General features: G+C 39.9%; 1 protein-coding gene across 4 annotated transcripts in view; it reads left to right on the top strand.

The window, feature by feature from the left end:
- Positions 1–18,605, top strand: part of Adgrg6 (adhesion G protein-coupled receptor G6) — a 128,420-nt gene extending 109,815 nt beyond the window's left edge. For 3 of the 4 annotated variants that reach the window (XM_070010937.1, XM_070010939.1, XM_070010938.1), the window contains 4 exons: positions 1,228–1,511; positions 10,476–10,577; positions 11,188–11,340; positions 15,453–18,605. In XM_070010937.1, coding sequence (XP_069867038.1) covers positions 1,228–1,511; positions 10,476–10,577; positions 11,188–11,340; positions 15,453–15,631 — 718 coding nt within the window. In that variant the 3' untranslated portion in view covers positions 15,632–18,605. Of the gene's footprint in view, positions 1–1,227; positions 1,512–10,475; positions 10,578–11,187; positions 11,341–13,357; positions 13,404–15,452 lie in introns of all 4 variants that reach the window. The other variant, XM_070010940.1, reaches the window with a different exon arrangement.
- The last annotated feature ends 6,583 nt before the right edge of the window (positions 18,606–25,188 follow it).

The following is a 25,188-nucleotide window of genomic DNA, read 5'->3' as shown; positions in this document are numbered from 1 at the left end:
AAGTAGAAATTAATTCCCACACATGACAAATAACATGGATGTAGAATCCACTAAGGTTGACTTTTTGACTATATGTCAGTGCCCACATTTCCACAGCTCCCTTGGCCTCTTTTATGATGGAAGACCACTGCTATAATTCCATAGCTCATTTCATGTTTGAAACAGGAAGAAATAGCAGGTTGCCAATTGAGTATGTCAAGAACAGTTTTCCAAAAGTCCCTCAAACAGACTTTTGCTTCCATGCTGCCTTGGAGAACTGTGTCACACTTTAACTCATCAGAAAGCAAAAGTGAGTGCTTAGTTGAATGTTGGTGGCTCATATCTGTAATTCTCGCTATTCAGGAGACTGAGAACTGAAGACAGAGGTTCAAAACCACCCTGAGCAGCAAAGTCCATGAGCTTCTTATCTCCAATTAACCTCCAAAAGCCAGAAGTCAAGCTGTGTCTCAGGTGGTAGAGTGATAGCCTTGAGCAAAAGAATCCCAGGGACAGCACAGGCCCTGAATTCAAGCCCTAGGACAAGAAAGAAAGAGAGAAAGGAAGAAAAAGAAAGGAAGAAAGAAAGAGAGAAAGAAAGAGAGAAAGAAAAAGAAAGAAAGAAAGAAAGAAAGAAAGAAAGAAAGAAAGAAAGAAAGAAAGAAAGAAAGAAAGAAAGAGAAAGAAAGAAAGAAAGAAAGAAAGAAAGAAAGAAAGAAAGAAAGAAAGAAAGAAAGAAAGAAAGAAAGAAAGAAAGAAAGAAAGAAAGAAAGAAAAGAAAGAAAGAAAGAAAATGAGAGAGAAAATGAGAGAGAAAGAAAGAGAGGGGGAGGAGGGAGGGAGGGAAGAAAAGAGGGAGAAAGGGAGGGAGGGGGAAGGAAGGATGGAAGAAGGGAGGGAAGGGAAGGAAGGAAGAGAGAGAAAAGAGTACTTAACTTTACCACTTTTACAGTACAAGCATACAATAGAAAAGCAGTTTAGACATGGTTTCAGGTGAGCCAATCAAGAGTGGTTTCATACCAAGGTAGAATTCAACAAAAATCCTCGTGATTTCTTTTTAAGGTTAACCTAAATAACTAGATATGAAAACAGTACCTAAACCAAACAAACCATCTATTAAAAGAGCAAAGAAAAAATGGAAGGCCAGGGCAGTAAATGACTTTCCACAGGTGTTTGAGAGGTAAATCGGCAATAAACAATCAGAGAGTGGCAATCAATCTCTTTTCCCTTTCTTGTTTCTAATTGTTTTAGCTGTTGGATTCAGGATGCAGTGATATTTTACGTGACCTGTGCTGGCTATTTTGGAGTCATGTTTTTTCTGAACATTGCCATGTTTATTGTGGTAATGGTGCAGATCTGTGGGAGAAACGGCAAGAGAAGCAACCGGACCCTGAAGGAAGAGGTTTTAAGGAACCTGCGCAGTGTGGTTAGCTTGACTTTCCTGCTAGGCATGACATGGGGTTTTGCTTTTTTTGCCTGGGGACCCTTAAATATCCCCTTCATGTACCTCTTCTCCATCTTCAATTCATTACAAGGTAAGATAAATGATACCTGAGCAATTTTCGCTTTTTGGTTTTACGTATTTTACTCCAGCTTCTTTTTTTAAAAGATTTTTTATTTTAATTTTATTACCAAGGTGATATACAGAGGGGTTACAGTTACATAAGTACTTATCTAACTTGTTACCCCCTCCCTCCAGCTTCCTTTTGGCAGAGACCACATTTCTATGTCTTCTATTCAAGGTATTTAGTTCCAGGCACAAAGATGAGTGTTCATTTTAGAAGTCTCATGCAGCCTGTAATCCTAGCTACTTAGGAGGCTGAGAATGAGAGGATAGTGGTTCGTTGGGGGCCAACCCAGGCAGAAAAGTTCATGAATATCCCTTGTAGCCATCCTAGATGTAGTTTTCCTAAGCGATATGGGAAGCTGATATTGGGAGGATCATGGTTCCAAGCCAGGCTTGGCAGAAGAGTCTTCAAGACTCACTTTTAATGGAAGGGAGCTGGAGACAATGTACCAGTGCCTGCCACCCAGAGAAGCCTAAAATCAATATAGTATTCTGTGCTCTGTCCGGATAGGAAACAAGAGCATATCTTTAAAATAACCAGTAAAAAGAAAAAGCAAAAAGGAATAAACCAGGGCTGGATATGTGACTTAGTGATACAAGGGCCTGCCTAATGAGCATAAGGCTCTTGAATGCAAATCTCAGTACTGCCACACTCATACAAAAATAAGAAAGGTCTTCAATAGATAAAAGAGATAGCAAGGTTAATTTTTTTCAGCAGTGTGTTCCAAATAGCCAGTAGGTACTTTGGAAATAGCTGCTACTATGTGAATCACTATGGAGCAAGGAGAAACTTCCAGCTTAGAGCCCATGGGAAGTAGGTAGAGAGACCCAGACAATGTCTGTCTTTATGGTTCAGCTGGGTGCTCTACTCCTCCTGGAGTCTTGTCCTTGGTAGGTTTACCCTGCATGAATAGGAGATTATTTAGATTCTAGACATGAGAGAAGGAGTTCACCTGGATTCTTTAGCTCCTTAGATTTAAAAATGAGTAATGAAGAAGCTTAGGTCTTTGTATGAGTTAGGGCAATTAATTCAATTTTGTATTTATCAGTAGCCCATTTTGCACAAACACAAAATGTCCTTCAAGGACATGAGCTTCAGGCTTCTGGCTCCATAACACACACCCCTGTGTTTTCTATAAGAAAATATGAATCACTATTGGAAAATTAAATGCCATTCTCTCTCTCATTTGTGTGAGTGTAGGTGAGTGTATGTGTGCATGTGTATGTGTGTTTCTATGTCTTGAGGATGTTGGGCAAGTGCTCTATCTCTGAGTCAAAACTCCTTAATATTCAGAAAGACCATGAGGTCTACACCTCTAAAGACATCAAACAACAAATTTTCATGCAGAGCAGAACAAATGCTGCTTTTCTAAAGCTACTGGACATGCATACTTGTGAGTGTAGGAAGACCAAACTGAGGCTGTGGGATGTTAATTAGACCTAAATCCCATCGAGGGAGGTACATAGATAGGTGCTCCCTAAAATTGTATCTTACTAGTTTTTCTGCTAGTTTGTGAACTGGGGGAGAAAAGTCATCAAGAAGATGTTCAGTGATTGTTTGTTAAATGAATGACTAACTGCATGAAAGGAAGGGAGAGGTCCTGGGTATGTCCCAGATCTAATCTGACACACCTCTAATACAAATAATTACTTCAGCACATTTTATTCAGGTCCATTCTCCCATAACAGATAAAATATGCCAATCTATTGCCATTTGTAAGTACATCCAAAAGTTAGAAACTAACTTTGTGGCCTATAAACATATCTTCCTTAGCTCTGTAAAAGGAGTATTCCTTTATTGCATCGGTTCTATAGTACATTACATTAAAGTGCCTAAATAAATATTGACGAGAGTGTCTGTGAGCATTAGAAATTCCATGGTTTTAGGTTTCAGAATTGCACTTGAAAGGCAGAGTAATGCTGCCAGCCCAACCTTGGTTTTGCTGTGAGAATTTCCTGGCAGTGTCTATAACCTTCAGCTACAGTTGTCTGTGCAGCTGTTGCCATTAATGAGAATCGGGATGCTTTATTTTTCCCAGCATGGGTCTCCTGTGAGGAGGAAAAAATGTTGTAAACCATCATCAAGTCGGTGTTTTTCATAAATCACTGACTTTTAAGACCTATTCTAAGTTATATAAATTCAGAACAGATTTCTGCATATCCAGTGGTATTTTAGAAAAAACACACCTCCTGAAAAGGAAATTTAAATTAAAAAGCAGTGATATAATACAAGTGAGCCTATCAACAATTGCTTAACCAGCCAGGCTGTACAAAAACTCCTTGAGACACTATGGAAAGTTACTTAATGGTTTTTATTGGTGAGTTGTTTGCCTTATTAAAAAGGAGTATAGGATTTAGACACTTTATAGAAAGAACTAGATAACTGCAAGATTAATTCTGAGAGCACTTGGGCAAAGTACACTCTATATTGCTTCATTTCAGCAAAGACATTATTCAGTCCCTATTCTTGACAGAGTTTATATTTTATGCAATAAAAGAGACTGATGTTTAATCAAATACATTGCTGTATAAAAGTACCTCATAGTCTTTGGAACATTCAACAGAGACATGATGGCTAAACTGAAATCTAGAGGGCTTCTAGGGATTAAGGAGGAGTTCAGTGGTCGGGGGGTCAGGGAGAGAGAGGAGAAAGAACATTGTGTGTTGGAGAACATGCTACGAGACCAATGGCAAGTCCTTGAAAGGTTAAGCATGTAAGTTGTCATGGTGAGATGTACTTTGTGTAACCATGAAGGCAGATAGCATGTGGAGGCTGGGTGACAAGAAGTCACAGCGTGTAGAAAGCAGAGCAGAGGGGCTTCTTACAGTGGGGGGAGAAGGTGGTGCCCCAGTGTAGACTGTGGAGGAGACAGGGATCTAGAGACATGTGAAACAGTTGAGAGACTTTCAGGAAGGATGCCACCACAGAACACATTGGTTTGACCATGAAGGCAAACTTACTTTGGTAGAATGATTAAGGTAAGGGGTTGTCTTATTATAGTGATATAGCTAATGGATGCCTATATAAGACTCAGTAGCAGTTAAAGAGCCAGAATGTAACATGGAGTTCTGACCACTAAAACTCTACTAAACAAATTTTCATTAGATTTCAGAGGAAGTTGAGCATCCTCAGTTCAGCTAGGACTGTGCTATGAAAGGGACCAGGCACTATGTGTGTTTCTGAGATGGGATCCAGGGATGACATCAGGACACATGCCACAGTAAAGTGCCCTTTCTCGGTTCTATGTCACAACCATATCTTCAAAATTTGCTTCAAACTTGTTTTTTAAAAATCCATTTACCTTTAGGATTCTTACCTGTAGGCATGCATGTATACAAATACATATACAGACACAGGTAAATTTATGGGAATGTACATGATTTTTTATAGTCTACATAGTCAAATCTATAGACACTATTTTTCTCTAGTCTCACATTTTATTTTATCCTGTTTGTTTTCACAGGGATTTTTTGGTTGGTTGTGGGGCTTGAACTCAGTGCCTGGGCACTCTCCCTGAGCTCTTCTGCTCAAGGCTAGTGCTCTAACCACTTCGAGCCATAGCTCCACTTCTGGCATTCGAATGGTTAATGGAGATAAGAGTCTCATGGGGACTTTTCTTCCTGAGCTGGCTTCTATCGCAATCCTCGATCTCAGCCTCCTGAGTAGCTAGGATTACAGGTGTGAGCCACCAGCACCTGGCTTTAACTTTTATTTTGAGTTATATATTTTTATATATTAGTGTATATTTGTACCTATATAATTACGAAAATCATTTTAAGTTTCAGGAATTTATTATAATCTATCTGACTATAACTCAACTTTTTCCTACTTGAAAAATCACGCAAAACCATTCATGGAATTAGATTTGAGGCTAATGCTTGGGGAGTGGCTCAAGCAGTAGACTGCCTGCCTAGCAATTGCAAGGCCCCGAGTTCAATCCCCAGTCCCACTCCCCGTCCTAAATCACAACAGACACCAAGCCTATTATTTTCTAGCTTTTCATAGTATATCTTTTGCTCTCTTTACCTACTTAACTTATGATAGAAAAATCATTTCCTTGACATTTCTGCCCAAGATTGAAGCTTCTATGTGAAGCTTAGTGAAACTTGGTGAAAATTATATCTACTTTCTTTTGTTTTCTTTTCTTCCTTTCCTAGGACAAAACTGGTCTATTGCTGTATTAAAATTTTTAATTTTTTTCTAAAGAATGCTGCTGAAAATTACATATGAATCATTGCATAGATAGAACAAGTAGATGACATCATAATGCACATGCTTGAGAACATTTGATTATGTACTACAATCATTCATCCTAAAGAAATTAAGATGTTGGCCAGGATCTTGCTGGATATATTCCTTGTGAGGTCTTTAGTGCGCTCACAGGGCTGAATTGCTACTCTAAGCTTCAGCAAGGCACATTACTGCTTCTTTTATCAGTGATGAACTGTATCTCAGATGATATTTTATACGTTAGGGGTACGTGAGCATATGACACAATGAGTTGTGCTAGGCCTTTTCAGCATACAGAGATATTCATCAGTGCATGAATTCTATCTCTGTAATGAGAGCTTCATTTTTATTTTTTTCTTCCCATGAATTGGAAACAGTATTGATTACTAGCTCAAGTAGAAAGCAACAATCTCCTGTGTTGATTATGTGAACATAATAAAATGCTTCATAGGTACCACATACAAAAGCTGCTGTGGAGAACACTGTAGATGGTGCCAGTTTGCTTAGAGATAATGTTTGCCACTGATTACTTGCTAGCATTACAATGGTGAAAACAGCAGAAATTGGGTATATTTGCATATTTCATGATAACTTACAATGCACTTTTGTACAACACCTGTGATTATTCTGGAAATTTAGACAATTAAAATTCTCATGTTAATTACTTGTTTTAATTAGTGTGTGTGCATGTGTGTGTGTGTGTGTGTGTGTGTGTGTGTGTGTGTGTGTGTGTGTGTGTGTGTGTGTGTGTTATTTTTGAGTTAACATCGGTAAATGAGAGACTTTCATTGGGATATCTCCTTGCATGTACACTTTAGACTTTGAACAAATTCACTCTCTCCAGGATTGTCCTGTTCCTGTCACCTTCCCTCACCATTTTCAAAGACCATCTGATGGGGTTCATTGTGCTTTATTTAAGTGAATGTTCGTCCCCAGATACTGAAAGCTGGAACTTAGAGGAAGACAAAACTAAGTGTAAGGCGAAAAGGGAAGGGGCTAAACAGAAATCTGTTCATTTCAAGTTGGTTCAATGTTTGTTTTTCTTGTTTTAATGTGAAATGGTTTCTTTCATAAAAGTGAAATAAAGAATCAAGGCTATTAAACTGAAGAAACTTGCTAGGGAACTCTGTTTTGGGTACAAAAAAGCAATAGTCTTTCAGGCTAAAATTCACAAATGCTCTGTGTGTGTGTATGTGTGTGTGTGTTTGTGTGTGTGTGTGTGTGTGTGTGTGTGTGTGTGTGTGTGTGTGTGTGTGTGTGTGTGTGTGTGTAAGATTTCCTAAAGCTGGCACTAGCCTGTCAAGAAGAAGTAAAGGCTTCAGATCTGCATTTAATCTTTAGACCATTTTTGCTTCCAACTTTTATGGGCAATGCCTCTTTAGCTAAGTTTGAGGTACCATGAGAAATAAAGCCTCATTATTGTGGTTCATAGTCATAGCATGTAAAACTTCCCAGAAAGCTAGAAGGCTTTATGTTTTCCTAGGTAGTACAAATATTCTTACAAAGGAAAAAAATGGATAAAAGAGAGCAGAGACAAAGTGGAAAAATCAATCAGATTCCTTTATCGGCCTAGGGCTCTGTTCAAGATCTATGATTTTAGTTCTGCTTCTGGGACCAAGGTCTCCAACTCGATGGAGGAAAGAATGCCTCCAAATTTAAAAGAATCACCCTCTGTTTTCTCACTTTAGCCTCCTAGTATCCTTGGCTCTCCTACTCCATTTTCTCCCATTCCTTTCTAAAGTGTTTACCATCCAGATGTGGATTCTCTCACATTTCCCATAGTTGAACTCTAAAGGGAGTATTCTGTTCTGAAAAAAATGATATATTATTTATGGGCAGACTAACTTAAAATCATGTGAAATAAGTTAGCACAAATAGTAAAATAATGTTTTAGGAGAATTTTTTTTTTTTGCTAGGCCTGGGCACTGTCCTTGAGCTTCTTTTTGCTCAAAACTAGTACTCTACCACTTGAGCCATGGTGCCACTTCTGTTTTTTTTTTCTGTTTATGTGGTACTGAGGAATCAAATCTAGGGCTTCATGCATACTAGGCAAGCACTCTACCACTAAGCCACATTCCCAGCCCCTTAGGAGAATATTATTCTGACAATATAAAAATATATGTCCATGTTGAAGAATTTGTTCTATGTAATAAATTTAAGCATAGTCAGTCCTAAAATTCTAATTATTAATGATAGCCAATTCATAGTGGAAAACAGAGCTTTTACATCTCTTTTCTCTAGCTCATAATTTTTATGCCTCTTCTCTCTAGCTCCTAATTCTATAAGAAATATATCTGATTTTTGAATCTGATTTACCTGCTCTTTCTCTGAAACTTATCTGGTATCTATATGTTACAGTAACTATGATTGGTTAAAAATATACAATGTCATCTCATGATATAATTATGACTTAGAATTACATTATATAATGTTTGCCAATGCAATTTATTTTTAACTTGATCTTCTCTGATGACGATCAGCAGCTAATTCTCAAAATAATTCTCATAACTGCGCACCAGTGGCTCACATCTGTAATCCCAGCTACTCAAGAGGCTGAGATCTGAGGAAAGTCCAAGCAGGAAAGTCCTCAAGACTCTTAATTTCCAATAAACTACTCCAATAAACTGGATGTGGCACTGTGGGGCAAGTAGTAGAGTGCTAGCCTTGAGCACAAAGAGGCTCAGGGACAGTGCCCAGGCCCTGTGTTCAAGCTCCACAACTAGCAAAAATAGTAATAATAATAATAATAATAATTTTTGCCATTCCAAAGGCCAACAAACTCAATCTACAGCCCAGTTCTCTTCTGGTATCCTCAAAAGACTTTGAAGTCTTTTCCTTCCATATATGTGATAGGCACAAAAATGACTAGTACAAAAAGAGTAATAGTATATACACTGAAGGAAAACAGTATCTAGTAAGTATCACCTTCTACCTCCATTGGGGGCAAAATATTTGTTCAACAGTAAGCCCTGTAGTGTGAGGGATTCTGGGGTTAATGCCTGGGAGGTAAAGTCTTTCATTGGAGCTTATATCTTCAGCTCCTGATGTACTGCTATTTAAGAATACACAGTTGCCTTTTCAGCTGTGTGACGAAAGTACCTCCACGAGAAAGTCAGAAAATCTTGATCCAGTCTGTGCCGCGTGAGAATGTTCCTCCCTCCACGACCTCTCCCCAGGCCTCTTCCCCCTCCCGACTCTTTGCTCTGTAGCTGCCACTGGCTCCTCAACATTTGAAAGGATCAATGCACCAACTCTGGTTACTTCCACACTTTTACTCCTCACACCACTGGCAATACAAAGTGTACCTGGTTATTTAAGACTTCCTGTACTAGTTAGGGAATTTGGTAAGTGTGGGGAAGCTTTGAATAGCCATGTGATTCAGTCATTTGAGGCAGGAAAATGAAATCTGAACTCAACAATGGGAAGTAGGCCCATCATTCAGTGCTTAGTCCTGAAGACATCTGGGGGTGGAAAGAGATCCTAGCCAGATCATTGATCAAGCAGTCACCTTCCTACGGACTCTTCCTCCCCAGCCCATAGCACCTGAAGCCCTCATGGGTAAATGTATTTGCAAGATAGAGTTCCTGTGCCTTCCCAGAACAGCTGTATTGGGGTCATGGATGTGGATAGTGGCCTGTTGGGATTAATTTGGACAAAGATGATATGAAAGAAGTGGTGATAGCCAAAGATCATCATTTCAAATTTGCCTGGGAAAACATTGAAAGTGAATGATTAGAGGTTAATGGAGTTACTAGAATGTGCTCCCTAGCGAATGGGAAAGAGCAGTATAAAGGACTGGAGGTAGAAATTCATGAGAAATTCAGAGAGAGGGTTAAAAGTCAGGAACAAATTCCCTGTAAGTTAAAAGTAGGTGGTGTCTACAATACAAGTGACACAGTTAGGTTTTGATTAGTGTAGGAGGTGACTATCAATATGAAGACTACTTCCGAATAAGGAAATAATTCTATGTTACAGTGTTGAGAAACTAAAGTCAGCCAGGCAAAACCATATGACTGCTGTGGTTGACCTGCAAAATGACCATTTTTCTATGGTATAACCTAACCTACTGTGGTTATAACTACAATAACAAATATGCATAAATTAAGTTAAATGCTATAAATCAAAGCACATTATGAGCCCATAGGCATTTTCTGAGATTTTCTTTTCCTTTTTTCAAAATTTTATGTTACATTTTTATGTAACTTTAAGACAAAGACCAGGAAAGGATTGAATGCTTAAATTAAATGGTTAAATTAACTTGGTTTTTATGTTAAGTCATAGGAATGCTGAACAGAACAGGCAAAGACAGAATCTGATTGATGTACTGCACTTATTCTGGTTTTTATCAGACAGTGTGTTCTTGTCTATGGGATTAAGAGTCTACAACCTGAGTCAAGATTTCTCAGGGCAAAGCATATTCCCCATAAAGCAAATTGGTCAAGCAATGCCATTTCTTTCCAATTGTAGTAAAACAGCTACCAAGATCACCAAGGAAAGTTGTGACAATCTAGGAAAACCTTTGCTTTCAAATGCTTGTGGTTCCAACTCCACCTATCTCTCATCCAGATCTAAGTCACTTGAGATGTGTTCTCTAGTGATTTGGTAAAAAAAAAATATTAAAAGTGAATCCACATGTTTGATAAGATCTGTCACTTCAAATGTGCCATCTCATTTAAAAGCTTGTATTTCGGTTTGCCACAGGCTTATTTATATTTATCTTCCACTGTGCCATGAAGGAGAATGTTCAGAAGCAGTGGAGGCGGCACCTGTGCTGTGGCAGATTCCGATTAGCAGACAACTCAGGTAAAGGGGCATGGGGTTAATTGGGTTTAATACCTGGTCATAGATGGTTGATGTTTGACCTTCCATTGTCAGAGCAACCCAGTTTCAAGGACATGAGGAATCAAGTAGGGCATGTGAAAATGCTTAGTTAGAATATGAGAGTATTCGGGCAAGAAGATATCTGAGAAGTTAAGGTTCAACTCTCCTATTTCACAGAGATGATTTGTGAGCTCCAGATAGGTTCCCTGAGCCACCAAACATACGATGTGTAATTTGGTAACTTGTAAACCAGAGTTCCTCTATGCCATACCTATCTTTCCACACTTTTTAAATTCTTTGTTACATCTTTAGGTTGAAGAGATGTTTCTCGGTGCAAGGGGAAAAAATGGAGAAAAGTATTCATTTTTTTTCAGTGCTTACTTCTGATCCTTAAGAATGATCACGTGAAATTTTAAGGAATACATTCATATGATCAGAGTAGGAAACTTCTGTTTCTTAGGTTTACTATTGTTGGTATGTCCGTATCTTCTTTGAGCTCTTGCCAGAATATCAGATATTTTGGATAAATTAAGCAATCTAGTGTTGGCTTCTCAGGGCAAAGCCCTTGGTAAACCCTTGCCATTTCTTTCAGATTGGAGTAAGACAGCTACCAATATCATCAAGAAAAGTTCTGATAATCTAGGAAAATCTTTGTCCTCAAGTTCCATTGGCTCCAACTCAACCTATCTCACATCTAAATCCAAATCCAGCTCCACTACCTATTTCAAAAGGAACAGCAACACGGGTGAGTCATTCCCGCCATCATGAAGATGCCCTTTGGCATCGTTCCCTTTGGCAGGCTTCCACAGCAAAAGTGACCCATGGTGACATGACTTATGGTTCCCAGTGCTTCAGAAAACAGGTATCTGTCTTAACACTTTATCCAACAACTTCATGCATATTTCATTCTTCTTAAAATTCTGTAACCCATCTGTGTCAACCTCGCCAAGCTTTCATTAACTCTGAAAATCATGGCAACTTCATTCCTTGATTTGAAACTTAATTGCCTTTGAAAATTAGGATATTTTGTTTTGAGCAAGTCCCATCTTATCACTTTAAAATATTGATTAAATGGCCAGTACTTCACAGTTCAGTGGAGGAGGTTGCTTGACACAGTGTCATGGCATCAGGAAGCAGCCTCACCTGGAATGCACGTGTTGTTTGAGGCTCTGTTTCCTTAGTGTTGTTGGCTGCTGTACCTTAGCTCACTGACTCAAGGGGAAAGGACAGAGGACGTGGTACTCAGAAAGTGATGACTGACTATTACATAGCACTATGTCTCCCTTCCTGTCCCATGTTGTGGTCATAGTTACAAGGACCACATAGTCTGAAAATGAGCATTTACACAAACAATCCCAAAGACATATTGGAAATAAAGAATATTATATATTACTTGACATAGGCCAGTGTGAAAAGGTTTACTCTTTTTTAATAATTCCAAAGGGAAATAATAAAATTGCTGCTTTTGAATATTAATTAAATCCCACAGCAGAGAACTGTCCACCCATTTTGAGCACACATAATATTCCTATTTAAAATTACTTCTAACTGCACAATGAAAATATCTTTTTAAATTTGTGTAGCCATTAAACATGAGAAAGGGGACTGGCACAGAAAAGACTAATATTTTACTTTTTGCAAACAAGGTGTGTGATGTGTCTATAATTTTGCATATTACAGACACTTGAGTTACAAAGGAACCTTTTATAAGCTTATATTCTTCCACATGCTTGCATGCATTATGCCTGCTTGTATTATTTTCTGAATTTTGCCATTGGTATAACCATGGCCTTTGTGACAATACTGTGACAATGATTGTGGATTCTCTCCTTTACCTATGGAAGGAGCCTGAGGAGAGGTGTGAAGTCTAACTTCAATTATTTTGCCTACGTGGTCATACCCTGGCACAAAAATCCTTTACTTGTGATGAATTTTTTTCTATTTTACTTAACCATACTTAAAATTACTCATTGAGGCTCCCTTTCTAAAAATGAAAATGACTGATGCATTATGAGTAAGTTATGAATGAAAACCCATTTGGAACAAGTGAACTGCTTTCCTTTTAGTACACCTGAGTAAAGCTAGTGTGAAGAAATGCCTGTCTTGATAAGACAGAGAAAATAATAAGGTAGAATATTTGGCACATGGGACATTTTGGAAATCTTAAGGAAAGACAATGGTAGGATCCTAGAGAAAACTGACTATAAGATAAAAGAAGGAAGGCAAAAAATGGAGGTACTTAAAGCAAACACACATACACACACACACACACACACACACAATTGTAATTAGGTTTCAACTCAGGGCCTTGTACTTACTAGGTAGGCACTATTCCACCTGAGCCAAACCTCCAGCCCATTTTTTGCTTCAGTTATTTTGAGAGAGGGTTTTGTGTTTATGCCTAGGCTATCCTGGACAGTGATCCTCCTATTTACACTTCCTGTGTAGTTGGGATAACAGATACATACCACCATGTTCAGCTTTCTAAAGGGTGAGACTGGATCTTACCGACAAAAAAGATGATGTTAAGTGGATTCTTGTCCACTAGCATGAAAATGATAGCATTACTTGCATGATATATTAAATTAAATAGCATTACTTACATGATATATTAAATTAAGCCTCCAGCCGGTTCTTGCGGGTACTGCTGTTATACTGGGGATCACTTGGAGGGTATGCCAGAATTCACCACATATCCTTAGAAATATGTAGTTGGTATAAGTCTTGGAATTGATCTAGACATTCATGTGTTTATGGTATAGATAATATCTCCTAAGAGCTTTCCTTCAACAAAAGAGGATCATTCAGGTAAAGTTTCATTACTTTTTTGATGCATGTACTTTTGGAGGTAATAAGGGAATGTTTGCATGGATTAAGCTAAGGTTCTGCTGCACCAGCAAAATGGCTTGTTCTTTACAATACTGTAGAGATAGCACAATGATATTCACATACCGAGCTAGACTTCCTGAAATTTAGGTGGCATTGGGCTCTGCTGGCTTTTCTCTGCATGGGGTGTGCAAATAGATTCTTCTAGAAAATGTACCATGCTCTGGAGTGGCGGGTCCTATATAAAGAAAGGTGATTTAAGAAGTGATATTTGAGAGAATTCATTATAGAAGAATATATATATATATATATATATTTTTTTTTTTTTTACTGCTCCTGTGGATGACTGAGTACATCATGGTACATTCATAGAAGTCATGAAATAGAAATTATCAATTGCAAGCTGCTTTGAGGATTTTATTTGCTTGAAATTATTGTAGTATAAGTCAAATAAGTTCATTTCTCTAGCCCCTGGTTTTCAGGTATTCAGCAATAATTGAAATTTTTATTATAATATCTATCCAGAAAACTTGGAATAGCATGTATGTGCACACACAGAAAAATACATGTGCACACACACACACATCTGTTGTTCAGAAATTTTCTGTATTAGACTGTGAAGATCCATCAAATTGGATCATTTCTTTGGACCACAGCTGGTCACAGTCTGTATAAGCATACACCCCTGGAAGTTGTCCAGGAAGCAGAAAGAATACATCTTCAACATTTCTGTAAAGATATGATTTTCTAAAAAAATCAGGTACAGTTACTCATTATTGAGATTTATAGCAAGATACATATGTCCCTCAAAACCAGTGGCTCTCAACTATCTGAACTTGAATAGAGTCAAGCACTCTATTCAAGAGAGGTGTGGGTGTGTGCCATGATTCCTCCAGGATTCTCCTCCCCAGCCCTGGGACATGCTTCAATCATTCCACCATGCTTCCGTCTGCCCATTCTTTCAATCTGTCATCTGCCATCTTTTCTTCCTCTGCTTCCTTTGAACAAGATGACATTTCTTGTTTCTCTGTGTGTGTATGTGTGTGTGTGTGTGTGTGCGCGCGCGCGCATGTGTGTGTGTGTGTGTGTGTGTGTGTGTGTGTGTGTGTGTGTGTTGGAGCTTGAACTCAGATCTGTAGTGTTTTTACTGGCTTTTCTCCCCATGGCTGATAATTGATTATCTCAGATTTGTTACCCAGGCTGCCTTCAAACTATGATTCTTAGGCCTCTGAGTTTTGAGTAACAAAGATGAGAGCCACTGGCTCCTGGCCCATTTTCTATTTTTACCGTTCTCAAAACAGAAGACTTGAAGTAAATATTCTAATTTTGGAGCAATGCTTTCAGAAAGCAGTGTTTCGGAGTAGCTTACCTCTCCTACAGTGTATGGAGAGGACACACCTATACAGAAGGCTATATTTTGTCCTTCATTACAATCAAAGCCATAATTTCTTTAATATAGGGATATGGCTTTTCTCCAAAGTATATTAGGAATGGGCAAAGGGTAGATATTTATGATATCCATGGAGTATATAAAGTCAGTCATGGATTGTTTCAGAGCACTAGCTGAAACAAAGTAAGGAAGCCTTTGAATTTGGAGAAACAATATTAACACATATGATATTACTATCAGTTTCTCTAATATTATTGCCAAAATTATAGCTTTAAATACTTCTGATAGAGAAAATTTTGATTTCTATAATTGACACTTCATTAAAAACACCATTTTTTTGCCATTTCTCTTTATTTCACAATGTAAAAACCACAGGAAATGTGTTCAAAGTGGGCTTTCCTGTAACAAAACACAACACAAATGCCTAGAAGGCAAATTGACATTCAATGAATATTGAGAGTGCACTGGGAAAAAAAACCCCATGAAATGTAAGGGCTACCTGCTATCCAACCTATAAAAGAACCAAAGCTTCAATTCCTTTCTGTACTTCTTGAATGTGCAAAGCAGAGTGTACAGCCTGGGGGCCTTGCAGCTGTCCCTCGCTCCTCACACAGCCTCATTTCTCCTGTCATCTCTTACAGACAGTGCTTCCATGGAGAAGTCCTTGTCGAAACTGACCCATGGTGATGGAGAACAAACATCAATCATCCCTGTCCATCAGGTCATTGATAAGGTCAAGGGTTATTGTAATGCTCACTCTGATAATTTCTATAAAAATATCATCATGTCAGACACGTTCAGCCACAGCACAAAGTTTTAGTGTCTTTAATTCAAGAAGTGAAAAAAAAAGTAGGATAATCAGTCTGCAGAAATGTGAAGATGTGCAAGCCGTGAAAACTACTAGCCTATGTAAATGGGCTACGACCAAGACACCTGCATGGAGATGAAGAATGTCTTTTGTGAAGAAGTCTTTCGTGCGTTACGAACTCATTCTTTTGGTATATTTCTTCCATGGAGGAGGCTCAACCATCACTAACAGCTTCACTACTGAGAGTAACTTTACTCAGGAACCGGAGGACAGAAGATTTCTTAGGATGAGTCATTGAATAGCACTCATCTGAAGTCAAGGGGAGGGAGGGAGGAACCTTAGAGCACAAAGGAGGATCAAAGCCAAGGGTAAATTAGGTTTGATTTTAAACCCCACACTTCATTGTGAAGCCTGGAAATGGGGGCTCCCTCAGTCTCTTTCTCAACAGCACCCACATTGATATATCCAACTATTAGATGCCCACAGATTACATCCAGGGGCTGTTTCCTATTAATGCAGCAACACTTTTTTTTTTTTTGGCAGTGAAATTCCCACCCTAGATAGAAAAGCATGTTGAGATTGTACACAAACTGCTGGGTGCTGGTGGCTCACACCTGTAATCCAAGTTACTCAGGAGGATGAGATCTGAGGATTTCGGTTCAAAGCCAGCTCAGGCAGGAAAGTCCATGAGCCTCTCTATCTTCAGTTAACCACCAGAAAGCCAAAAGTAGAGCAGTGGCTCAAAATAATAGAGCACTAGCCTTAAGCAAAAAAAATCAGGGACAGTGCCTAAGCCCTGAGTTCAAGCCCCACGACCAACAAAAAGAAAGAAAGAAAGAACTGGACACAAAGATTGAAACTCATTTTACCAAACATTTAACCTTCAGGACTGTAACATGCTTAAGAAAATCTTCCCACAATATTAATCTAGTTAGTTCCTTTGAGACCATAAGAATTTCTAGTATTGCCTTCGTTTTAGTCAACACACATAGCTTAAACATCATCATCAATTTTAAATTATACACGAAGATTAAGCTAAATCCTTAATTTTGTTTAATCCCACATATCTGAATGCAGTATAGTGTGGACATTCCAGTATTAGGAACTTCCCAATAGTTAGGAATGAGCCAGGTATACTTTTTTTCCTCCCTGTTTTTTCTCCATTGCGCTCAGCAGAGAAATTCCATCAAGCATGCAATGTATTGTACAATTGTCTTCCTTTTTAGGAAACATGCCTTTGAGATTCTGTGGTCCTGTTCTGGCTCTTACGAGTTTCAAGACATTTTCAGTCACATGAGTGAAGACCTCTTTCTCCCCCTAGTAAGAACTTTGCCCCAAGGAATCTCACTGAGACCTATGGTTATCTCAATAAAAAAGTAATTTATCAGTTTGCAAGTCTGTACTGCTAGCGTATATGAGTCCTCTGATTACATTGTCTAAGAATCTGAGGAGGCCCAGCAAGAGCAAGGGTATGGTATTTATAGCCTAGGCTGCTGCAGACGAGTCATGTGTGACACTAGGCAGCTTAGCTCTCTCTCATACTAGCCTGAACAATGCTTGCTTGTTAACGAAGGTGTAGAGCACCTCTTAATTGTTGTTCAATGTTAGATTCCTATCTAGTTTCATAGAAACGGGACTCCATGCATACTGTCCTTTTCCTCAGCTCGTTTTGGGTGCTCTGGGAAGTACCAGGTTCAAGGAAGCAGCAGCAAAGCACAAGTGAGGAGAAAGCCATGGATCTAGCAGAGCCAGATCCTCTGCTCAAAGCAGAGGCCAGCATGGAGGCCTGGAGGCCTTTCCTGTGTGCAGAGATAAGTCTCAATCTGAGATGTAGGAGGGGTTGCAGCTTCTGGAGCCTCTCACCCCTTACTGAGCTTCAATTATGCGGTGTTTTGCCCAGCTGGAAAGGATGAAAAGATGGTAGCGTGGTTGATAGAAGTTCCATTTGCATCAGCCTTGATACCAAAGTGAAGAATTGGAGCTCTGCCCAGCATGGCTTTCATCGAGAGTTGGGGTGCTCAAGAAAAAATGAGAGTAAATGTTAAGGTCACACATTCACTAGAGTAGAGCCAAATCCTTTCCTTTAGGGATATATTAACCAACTACATATTGTGCCATAGACATATACACATAGATTGAAGTTAATTTTAGGCACTGAATATTCATATATTTTCCCCAACCTTAGATATCCACAATAAATTTTAATTAGCTTTTCACTATGATATTTCTATACAAAGTACATATTTAGTTAATAGTGATTAAGATAAAGCTTCAAAAACTGGCTTCACTTTTGATTTGTATTCATAAGCATCCAGATTTGAGAAAATAATTTTTTTCATATTTTGGCAACATTGTCAGTTCTACTTGAGAGAAAATTTTAATAATCAGGGAAAGAAAAAAAAAACATGCAGAATAGAAACATTTGAAAGTGGATCTCAAAGACCGAACCAAATTCCCATCCCTCAGATCAAAGGATGTAGCTCTGACCTGCATTTAGCCACTCAGAAGAAAGAGGCAGACATTTAACTGAGGGTCCAAAATTCAACCTGCACACAGCTTTGAGAATGGTCTCAATTCAGATCGTGTCTCCTCACTTTTTAACTGTATTGTGTTAGAGTTTTGTTCTACGAGCCTTGAGTTAGTTTCATTCTTGTCATTTATTTCTTACATTGTAAAGATTGTTTTTGTTATTGGCATAGAATTTTCTGTATATATTTATTTATTTGTGTTTACAAATGTCAAATCATTTCGTATCTTAGCTTTCTATTGCTGATCTCTGATGTTTTAATTAACTTTCTTTTCGAGAGACTATCTATATTTTTTCTAAAAATATTTGTGAAACAGTTTTCTGCAGTAAATTTTTTGAATATGATTGATAAGTGACTGAGAGAGCAAATGAGAATTAGCAGGAAGAAGCTACTGTTTGTTGCTGATTGGCTATTTGACATAGATGGAAAATGTTTTTCAAATAAATACTTATATTGTTCATGTTCCAAACGATCCAATTCCTTTATGAGTAAATGTTTCTGTCTCTTAAAATAGGAAAAGATTATTTGACAACTGGAAAATAACCTGCCACCAATTAAGCCAGTGACATGAGACTATTTTGCCAAAACATTAGGAATGAAAATATGACACACATCCAGTTCACTGGGATGAATGCATTTTGAAGTTCTTGGAACGTCTCAGGATAGCTGATGCAAAGCCAAACTCCATGGCAGATTAATAGTGATACAGGTTTCCTTAGAAAGAACTCATCAGCATCCCCCGACCCTTTCTCCCACAAAAGGGGCAGGTCAGTAACTTTATGTAGAATTTAAGACCTGTTAGTTTTTCTTGATTCTTTCTTTACACATTTATAACTTCTATTTCCATTATAGGGGACTTAGAAAGTGACACATTTTAGCCAGGTTCACTGGCACAATCAGAACAGTTCCACCCCACTTCCTTTCACTCTGGTTACTTAGAATAGTTTTTTTTTTATTCTGTAGAAGAGCCAAGGCCCAGTTTGGTTCACAGCCCTACCCAACAGACTGTGTGCCCAGCGCTAAGTTGTGAGGCTCTTTGACAGTTCACTGGGAAATCAGGCCAAAGCCGACAACTCTAGGCCAAACCATGTTAAGAAAACAGGCGAATCGTTGCTTGTAGCTCATCCACAGGCCTGGGGGAGCCGCTACTCCAGGAAGTGTGGGAAATAGCAAAGGACAGACACTTACTTGATTTGCGGGCTGACCCATGTGTGTAGCACTTTTGAAACCTGAAAGAATTGGGCTTTAGAAATCAGTGCTTTTGGAAGTCGTTCTGTGTTTTCAGTTAGGGAACAACCTACTTCTTTCATATAAAAAAATTAACTCTCTCTCTCTCTCTCCCTTCCCTACTCCATACACCCTCCTCTATTTTTCTTTCTTTTTTCACTACACTCTTTTTCCTATCTCTCCTCCTCCCCTGAAGAAAAAAAAATAGCCAGGCCAACCACTATCTTAGCTACTCAAGAGGCTGAGAACTGAGGACTGCATTGAATCTGAGAATTCCTGCCCAGGCAGAAAAATCCCTGGCTCTTATCTCCAATTAACCACCAGGAAAGTGGCACTCTAGCTTAAAGTGGTAGAGTTCTATAGCGTTAGCAAAAGAGCTCAGGAAAGGCCAGAGGCCAGTGGCTCACACCTATAATCCTAGTTACTCAGGAGGCTGAGATCTGAGGATCGAGGTTCAAAGCCAGCCCACGCAGGAAAGGCCATGAGACTCTTATCGCTAATAAACCACTCAGAAAACCAGAAGTGGTGCTGTGGTTCAAGTGGTAGAGCACTAGCCTTGAGCTGAAGAGCTCAGGGACAGCACCCAGGCCCAGAGTTTAAGCCCCATGACCACCAGGAAAAAATGGTCCAAAGTAATCAGAGTGAAGGTAAGCAGGATGGGGTCTGTTGTGATCATGTACATGAAGCTGGGTAAAATGTGTTATTTTCTAAATCTCCCACTAGTGGAAATAGCAACTATACATGTGCAAATTTCCCCCGGGTCTACATTCTACTTAACATTCTGCTCCTTTGAGGAGATGCTGGTGATCCTCTTCTCTTCCATGAAACCGGAATTATGTTTCATCTGTCACAGAGGAGGTGTTGTATTCGTTGTCCTGAGAAATTCTAAACACTTTAAAAATGTATTAATCCTAGTGACTGGATCTGTGTCATGTATTTATTCCTCCTCCATCTCAGGGAGAAACAATTAGTGCTATGTTTTTGACTGTCTGCTGTTTCCCTAGAGAAAAAAGAAGAAAATAAGAAATAGTCCTGAGTTGGAGCCCTAGTACTGGACAAAAAAAGTAAAACTTTCAGATATTTACATTTATAGTCTATAATATTCCCATTCTCAAAAATGAAACAAGGTTAAAAATAATATGTCTTGTTACAGAGTTAGCTCTGTACTGAGCAATGTACTGAGTAATGTTAACCTGATAGAAAAGAAAACTCATAAACCAGGCACCAGTGTCTCATGCTTGTAATCCTAACTACTCAGGAGGTTGAGACCTGAGGACTGAGATTTAAAGTTAGCCTGGACAGGAATGTCCATGAGAATCTTACCTCCAATTAACCACCAGAAAACCAGAAGCGGAGCTACTGCTCAAGCAGTAACTTTGAGCAAGAGAAGCTCAGTGACAAGCCCCAGGACCGGCAGAAAGAAAGTGTGTGTGTGTGTGTGTGTGTGTGTGTGTGTGTGTGTGTGTGTGTGTGTGTGTCTGTGTGTGTCTGTGTGTGTCTGTGTCTGTGTGTGTGTCTGTGTGTGTGTCTGTGTGTGTGAGAGAGAGAGAGAGAAAGAGGAGAGAGGATAGACAGAAGAAGAGAGGGGAGGGAGGGAGGGAGGGAAGACGGAAGGAAAGAAGGAAGGAAGGAAGGAAGGAAGAAGATAAGATCATGGAATGTGTGTATATACATATATATAATATAATATGTATGTATATATATATATTTGGGTTCCAGATATTTATTGTATATCTTCTTCTATGAGGAATATCAATACTTATCGTCTATTTAGGAAACTGACCATAACATACCTATGGTCGCACAAAGAGGAAGAGGACTTGAAGTGAAGTCTAGTTCCTTCTCCTAAATCAGCACACCTGCTCCCTCCTCCCAAGAACCTGCTTGGGAGGGAAGGGAGTCCCAGGGACAAAAGAAATGCTAGGAGATTCATGCAGAAGCTTCCAGAGCTGGAGGGAAAAGCCCTTGACGAACACGGATGACAATTTGATTTTGATGGATTCAGATTGTCCCCTTCTGGGGGTGAGGAATGCTATTTCAGGCAGAGGCTGGAAGGTTTGGGCAGAGCGAGTGGAAAACAGTTGTGGTCAGCTTGATGGCGGGGTGTGGAGAGGAGCTGCAGAGCGGTGGCAGGGCTGAGACCAGACCACTGAGACAGGAGCCAGGTGTCCAACCGGACACGGCTGACCTTGTCAACAGGGACAGGAGAGCATCGAGGCTTCTCACCAGGAGGAATGAGGACCACACGCGGGGCGGCGAGGGGCCCGTTGCAGAAGTCCTTAGAGCAAGCCATTTGTGAATCAGAGTCCAGGGATTACAGGTCTCAAGGAAATGAGGGTGATGCCGTAAGGCCTTCAGGGCAGCAGCAAGCCTGTGTTTTGGTGGGAGCAGCTGGCCACGGTCAGGACAGCAGTGACTGCTTCGCTTGTTTCCAGATGCTGCGAGAGTGAGCTGCAAGTGAAAGTCAGGCGCCCAGGAAAACTTGTGTTTATGTCAAGAAATGTGGAAAAGGTTTTGCTTTGAGTGTGTGTGTGTGTGTGTGTGTGTGTGTGTGTGTGTGTGTGTGTGTGTGTGTGTGTGTGGCATAGACACAGGGAAAGGAGGCTTAGAGTTTTGTCTATGTGTTGCACCCCTCCATTTTATTCTGGCTAGCTCTTGAACACTGTTTCTGGCTTCCACGACCAGTATCTTATTTATGCTTACCACCAGAGCTGAGATGACAGATGTTCCCCAACATACACAGCTGGATCTGTTGAGATAAGATTTGGGGAGAGGGAAGGGCAGTTATTGAACACAGCCATGTTTTCAATGCTCAAAGTTTATGTTCTGGAGAAGTAGTTCCCCACAGGACTATTGAAGGGTCTATCCTGGCGCAAGAATTCTTAGTATGAAGTGGTTCACCATTCCACAGGACGTGTGGAGGGGAAAGAGCCGCATTGTCAGTGCGCACAGGATTCTCAGTGTGTGCTCAGTTAGAACTGGAATATGAACAAAATGCAATTGGCTAATAATGGATGTTTATGAATTCATCGTGTCAATATGGATCGCTGAGGAAGTGGATGCCAAGGCTGACTGAGAAATTCCAGCTGTGTATTGGGGAATAAGATACGGGAAAGAGGAAGCAGGAACGGGCAAGGAGAAGCCTGCATGCCCCACACTCAGGAAAGGAGAAGCAGAAGGAGGAAGAGAGCGTGCAATAGCACTCCAAGGAAGGCATGGCCAACCTGGAGATGCTCCGGCATAGAGGCTTGCCAGTAAGGCCGCCTTGACCTGTCCTGCTCTGGTGGCCAGAGATGTTAGCTTCATGGTGCCCAGTTGCTGGCTGGAGGCTGCTTGAGATCTCCGTGTTCTTCATGCTATGCCCGAAACACACCCCAATAACTCTATACCAGGGATCAGGGTGCTGACCCCTCTCAGTACAGCACACTCCCTCTGGAAAGATCCAAGTGACCTTCTCCTGTGAGCCACCCCCACCATCCAAGGACCTAGGATGGCCTCCAAGTGTTCCCAGAAGGCTGTAAATACCACAATTAACCCGTGAGCTGCTGCTGGGCACAGCCATGTGCTCTGCCACCTGCGGGGCAAGAGGAATGTTAGCATGATCTTCAGCCAGAGATGGTTCAAAAGCTTAGCCATTAATGGAGGTGTATGCATGTGTTTGCTCTATCGATGTTCCTATGTAAAAATCAAGAGCTGTTTTAGCCACCATGTTGGATCACCTGCATAGACCTGACCTTGAAAAACCCTGTCATCTTGTTTGACAAACTCATCAGTTTCCTTGAAGGGCTGTTAGGTTGTTAGAAAAACTATTGTAATTTGGCTAACAAGAATCCATTGTTGGTTAGGAATGTGTCAGGTGAACAAACTTCCATTAAGTCTGGTTTTTTTTGGTTGTTGTTTTGTTTTGTTATTCTGTTTAATTTGTTTCAATTAAAAGTCTGGGGTTTCCAGGTGCTGGTGACTTCCACCTGTAACCCTAACTACTCAGGACACTGGGATCTGAGGGTTGTGGTTCAAAGCCAGCCTGAGGCAGAAAAGTGGACTCTTTTCTCCAATAAAACTATTTATGAAAAGCTGGAAGTGGCGCAGTGGCTCAAGTGGTAGAGTGCTAGCCTTGAGCAAAAGAAGCTCAGGGACAGTGCACAGTCCCTGAGTTCAAGCCCAAGAACTGACACCAAAATTAAAAACCTGTTAGCCTATGTTCAGCTGTCTGTCTTTTAGCATTTTCTGCATCTGACAAAACCATACAAAAACTTCCAATGAAGCTGGGAAGCTACAACAACATTAACTAGAAAAAGAGGAGAAGTACAGATGAGGGTCTATAGAACGGGTGCTGTTAAAGTCCACACAGGCGAATTGATCTCATTTTTACAACCAACAGTCGTCACTCAGAAGGAATCATGGGATTTAAGAAAGGACCAGACTTAATTTTCAGGAAGCATTGAGTCCTGGTCAGCACTGTCCGACTTCACTGTGCTGCTGATCTTTTAGAGGAATCTCAGTTATTCTGTAAAACTAGAGAGCCTGGGCAGAAATGCAGATCAAACTAGAATTCTGCAATAGCCTTCAACTTCTTAAATAGAAAAAAATATACAAGTAGTTCCCGCTTTAAAAAAATCCAAAAGTCTAAGAACTAAATCTCAAGGAAGGCATTTGATATTAATGAAACTTACTTTTTCCCCCAAGTAAGACATGTATGTATTCTATATCTTTTCATTTCCACCCCCCCAAAGTGCTTTTCCTGCACATATAATTTAATGTCTGACTTAGAGCACCGAGGAGTCTTCTAAGATAGAATTAGCAAGAAGATTCATTCCCAGATACAAAGTGGGCGGGGGGGGGGGGTTTGCTGGTCCAGCAATCACACAATCCTCCTGGTGAAAATCAGTCTTCTCTTCCCAACTCCATGAAATCAATGATGCACCAACACGAATACAATCGTCTCATGTCGCCTCCCCAGCTGTGAGTTACAACACTGAAGACAACTGATCATCGGGAAACATAAAGATAGCCAGCAAAATGGAATTTCACAGTTTCTGGAAAGTGCCCTCAGATGAGCAATAGAAGACTTCTTGTTACAGATGCAGAACTGATGGTCTCCATTTCCTGATTTCACGTTGCAGGTACCACTGCAACCCAGCCTGCCTCTGCCTTTCCCCTGAGGTTAGATGTTAAGTGCCTGTAGCTTATGGTGCTCAGTGCATAGCGTGGAACTCATTGCCAGAGATCCTTGAAATACTTGGAGGAGATAATACTTCTTGTGATTGCCTCCCCAGGCTCCCGAGCATGGCCTTGTATGTTGCATCAAACACAGTGTACAGATGTCATGCCTGTGGAGAATCATCTGCAGCAATGAAAATGTGAATGATTTACAAATGGCAAAGCTTCATAACTTGAGATTAAAAAAACAAAACAACAACAACAACAAAGTAGTCAGGCTGGGTAATGGAGGCTCATCCCTGTAATTCTAGCTACTTAGAGAGGATCTAAGTTTGAAGCCAGCCTGGGCAGAAAAGTCCATGAGATTTCATCTCCAGTTAAACTCAAGTGGTAAGACTGACAGCCAAGCAACTAAGCTAAGCAAGACCTCCAAGATCAAATCCAATACTACAAAAACAATTTTTTTAATGAGTCATGTCTTGTGTAAAGAAAATTTTATTAATTTGATAGTGCATTTCAGGAAATATTTTAAAATATTCTGAAAGTAAGAAAGTCATTTCTTTATAAATTGTGGTGGATATTCACATACACACCGAGAGAGAGATTGGTTTTATGCAACAAATATAGACTTGTAAAAGGATATTTTCTTCTCAG

This window comes from Dipodomys merriami, unplaced genomic scaffold, assembly GCF_024711535.1.
Source record: "Dipodomys merriami isolate MVZ:Mamm:240054 unplaced genomic scaffold, mDipMer1.0.p SCAF_8, whole genome shotgun sequence".
NCBI classification, from domain to species: Eukaryota; Metazoa; Chordata; class Mammalia; order Rodentia; family Heteromyidae; genus Dipodomys; species Dipodomys merriami.
This window is presented reverse-complemented; position numbering and strand designations above follow the sequence as displayed.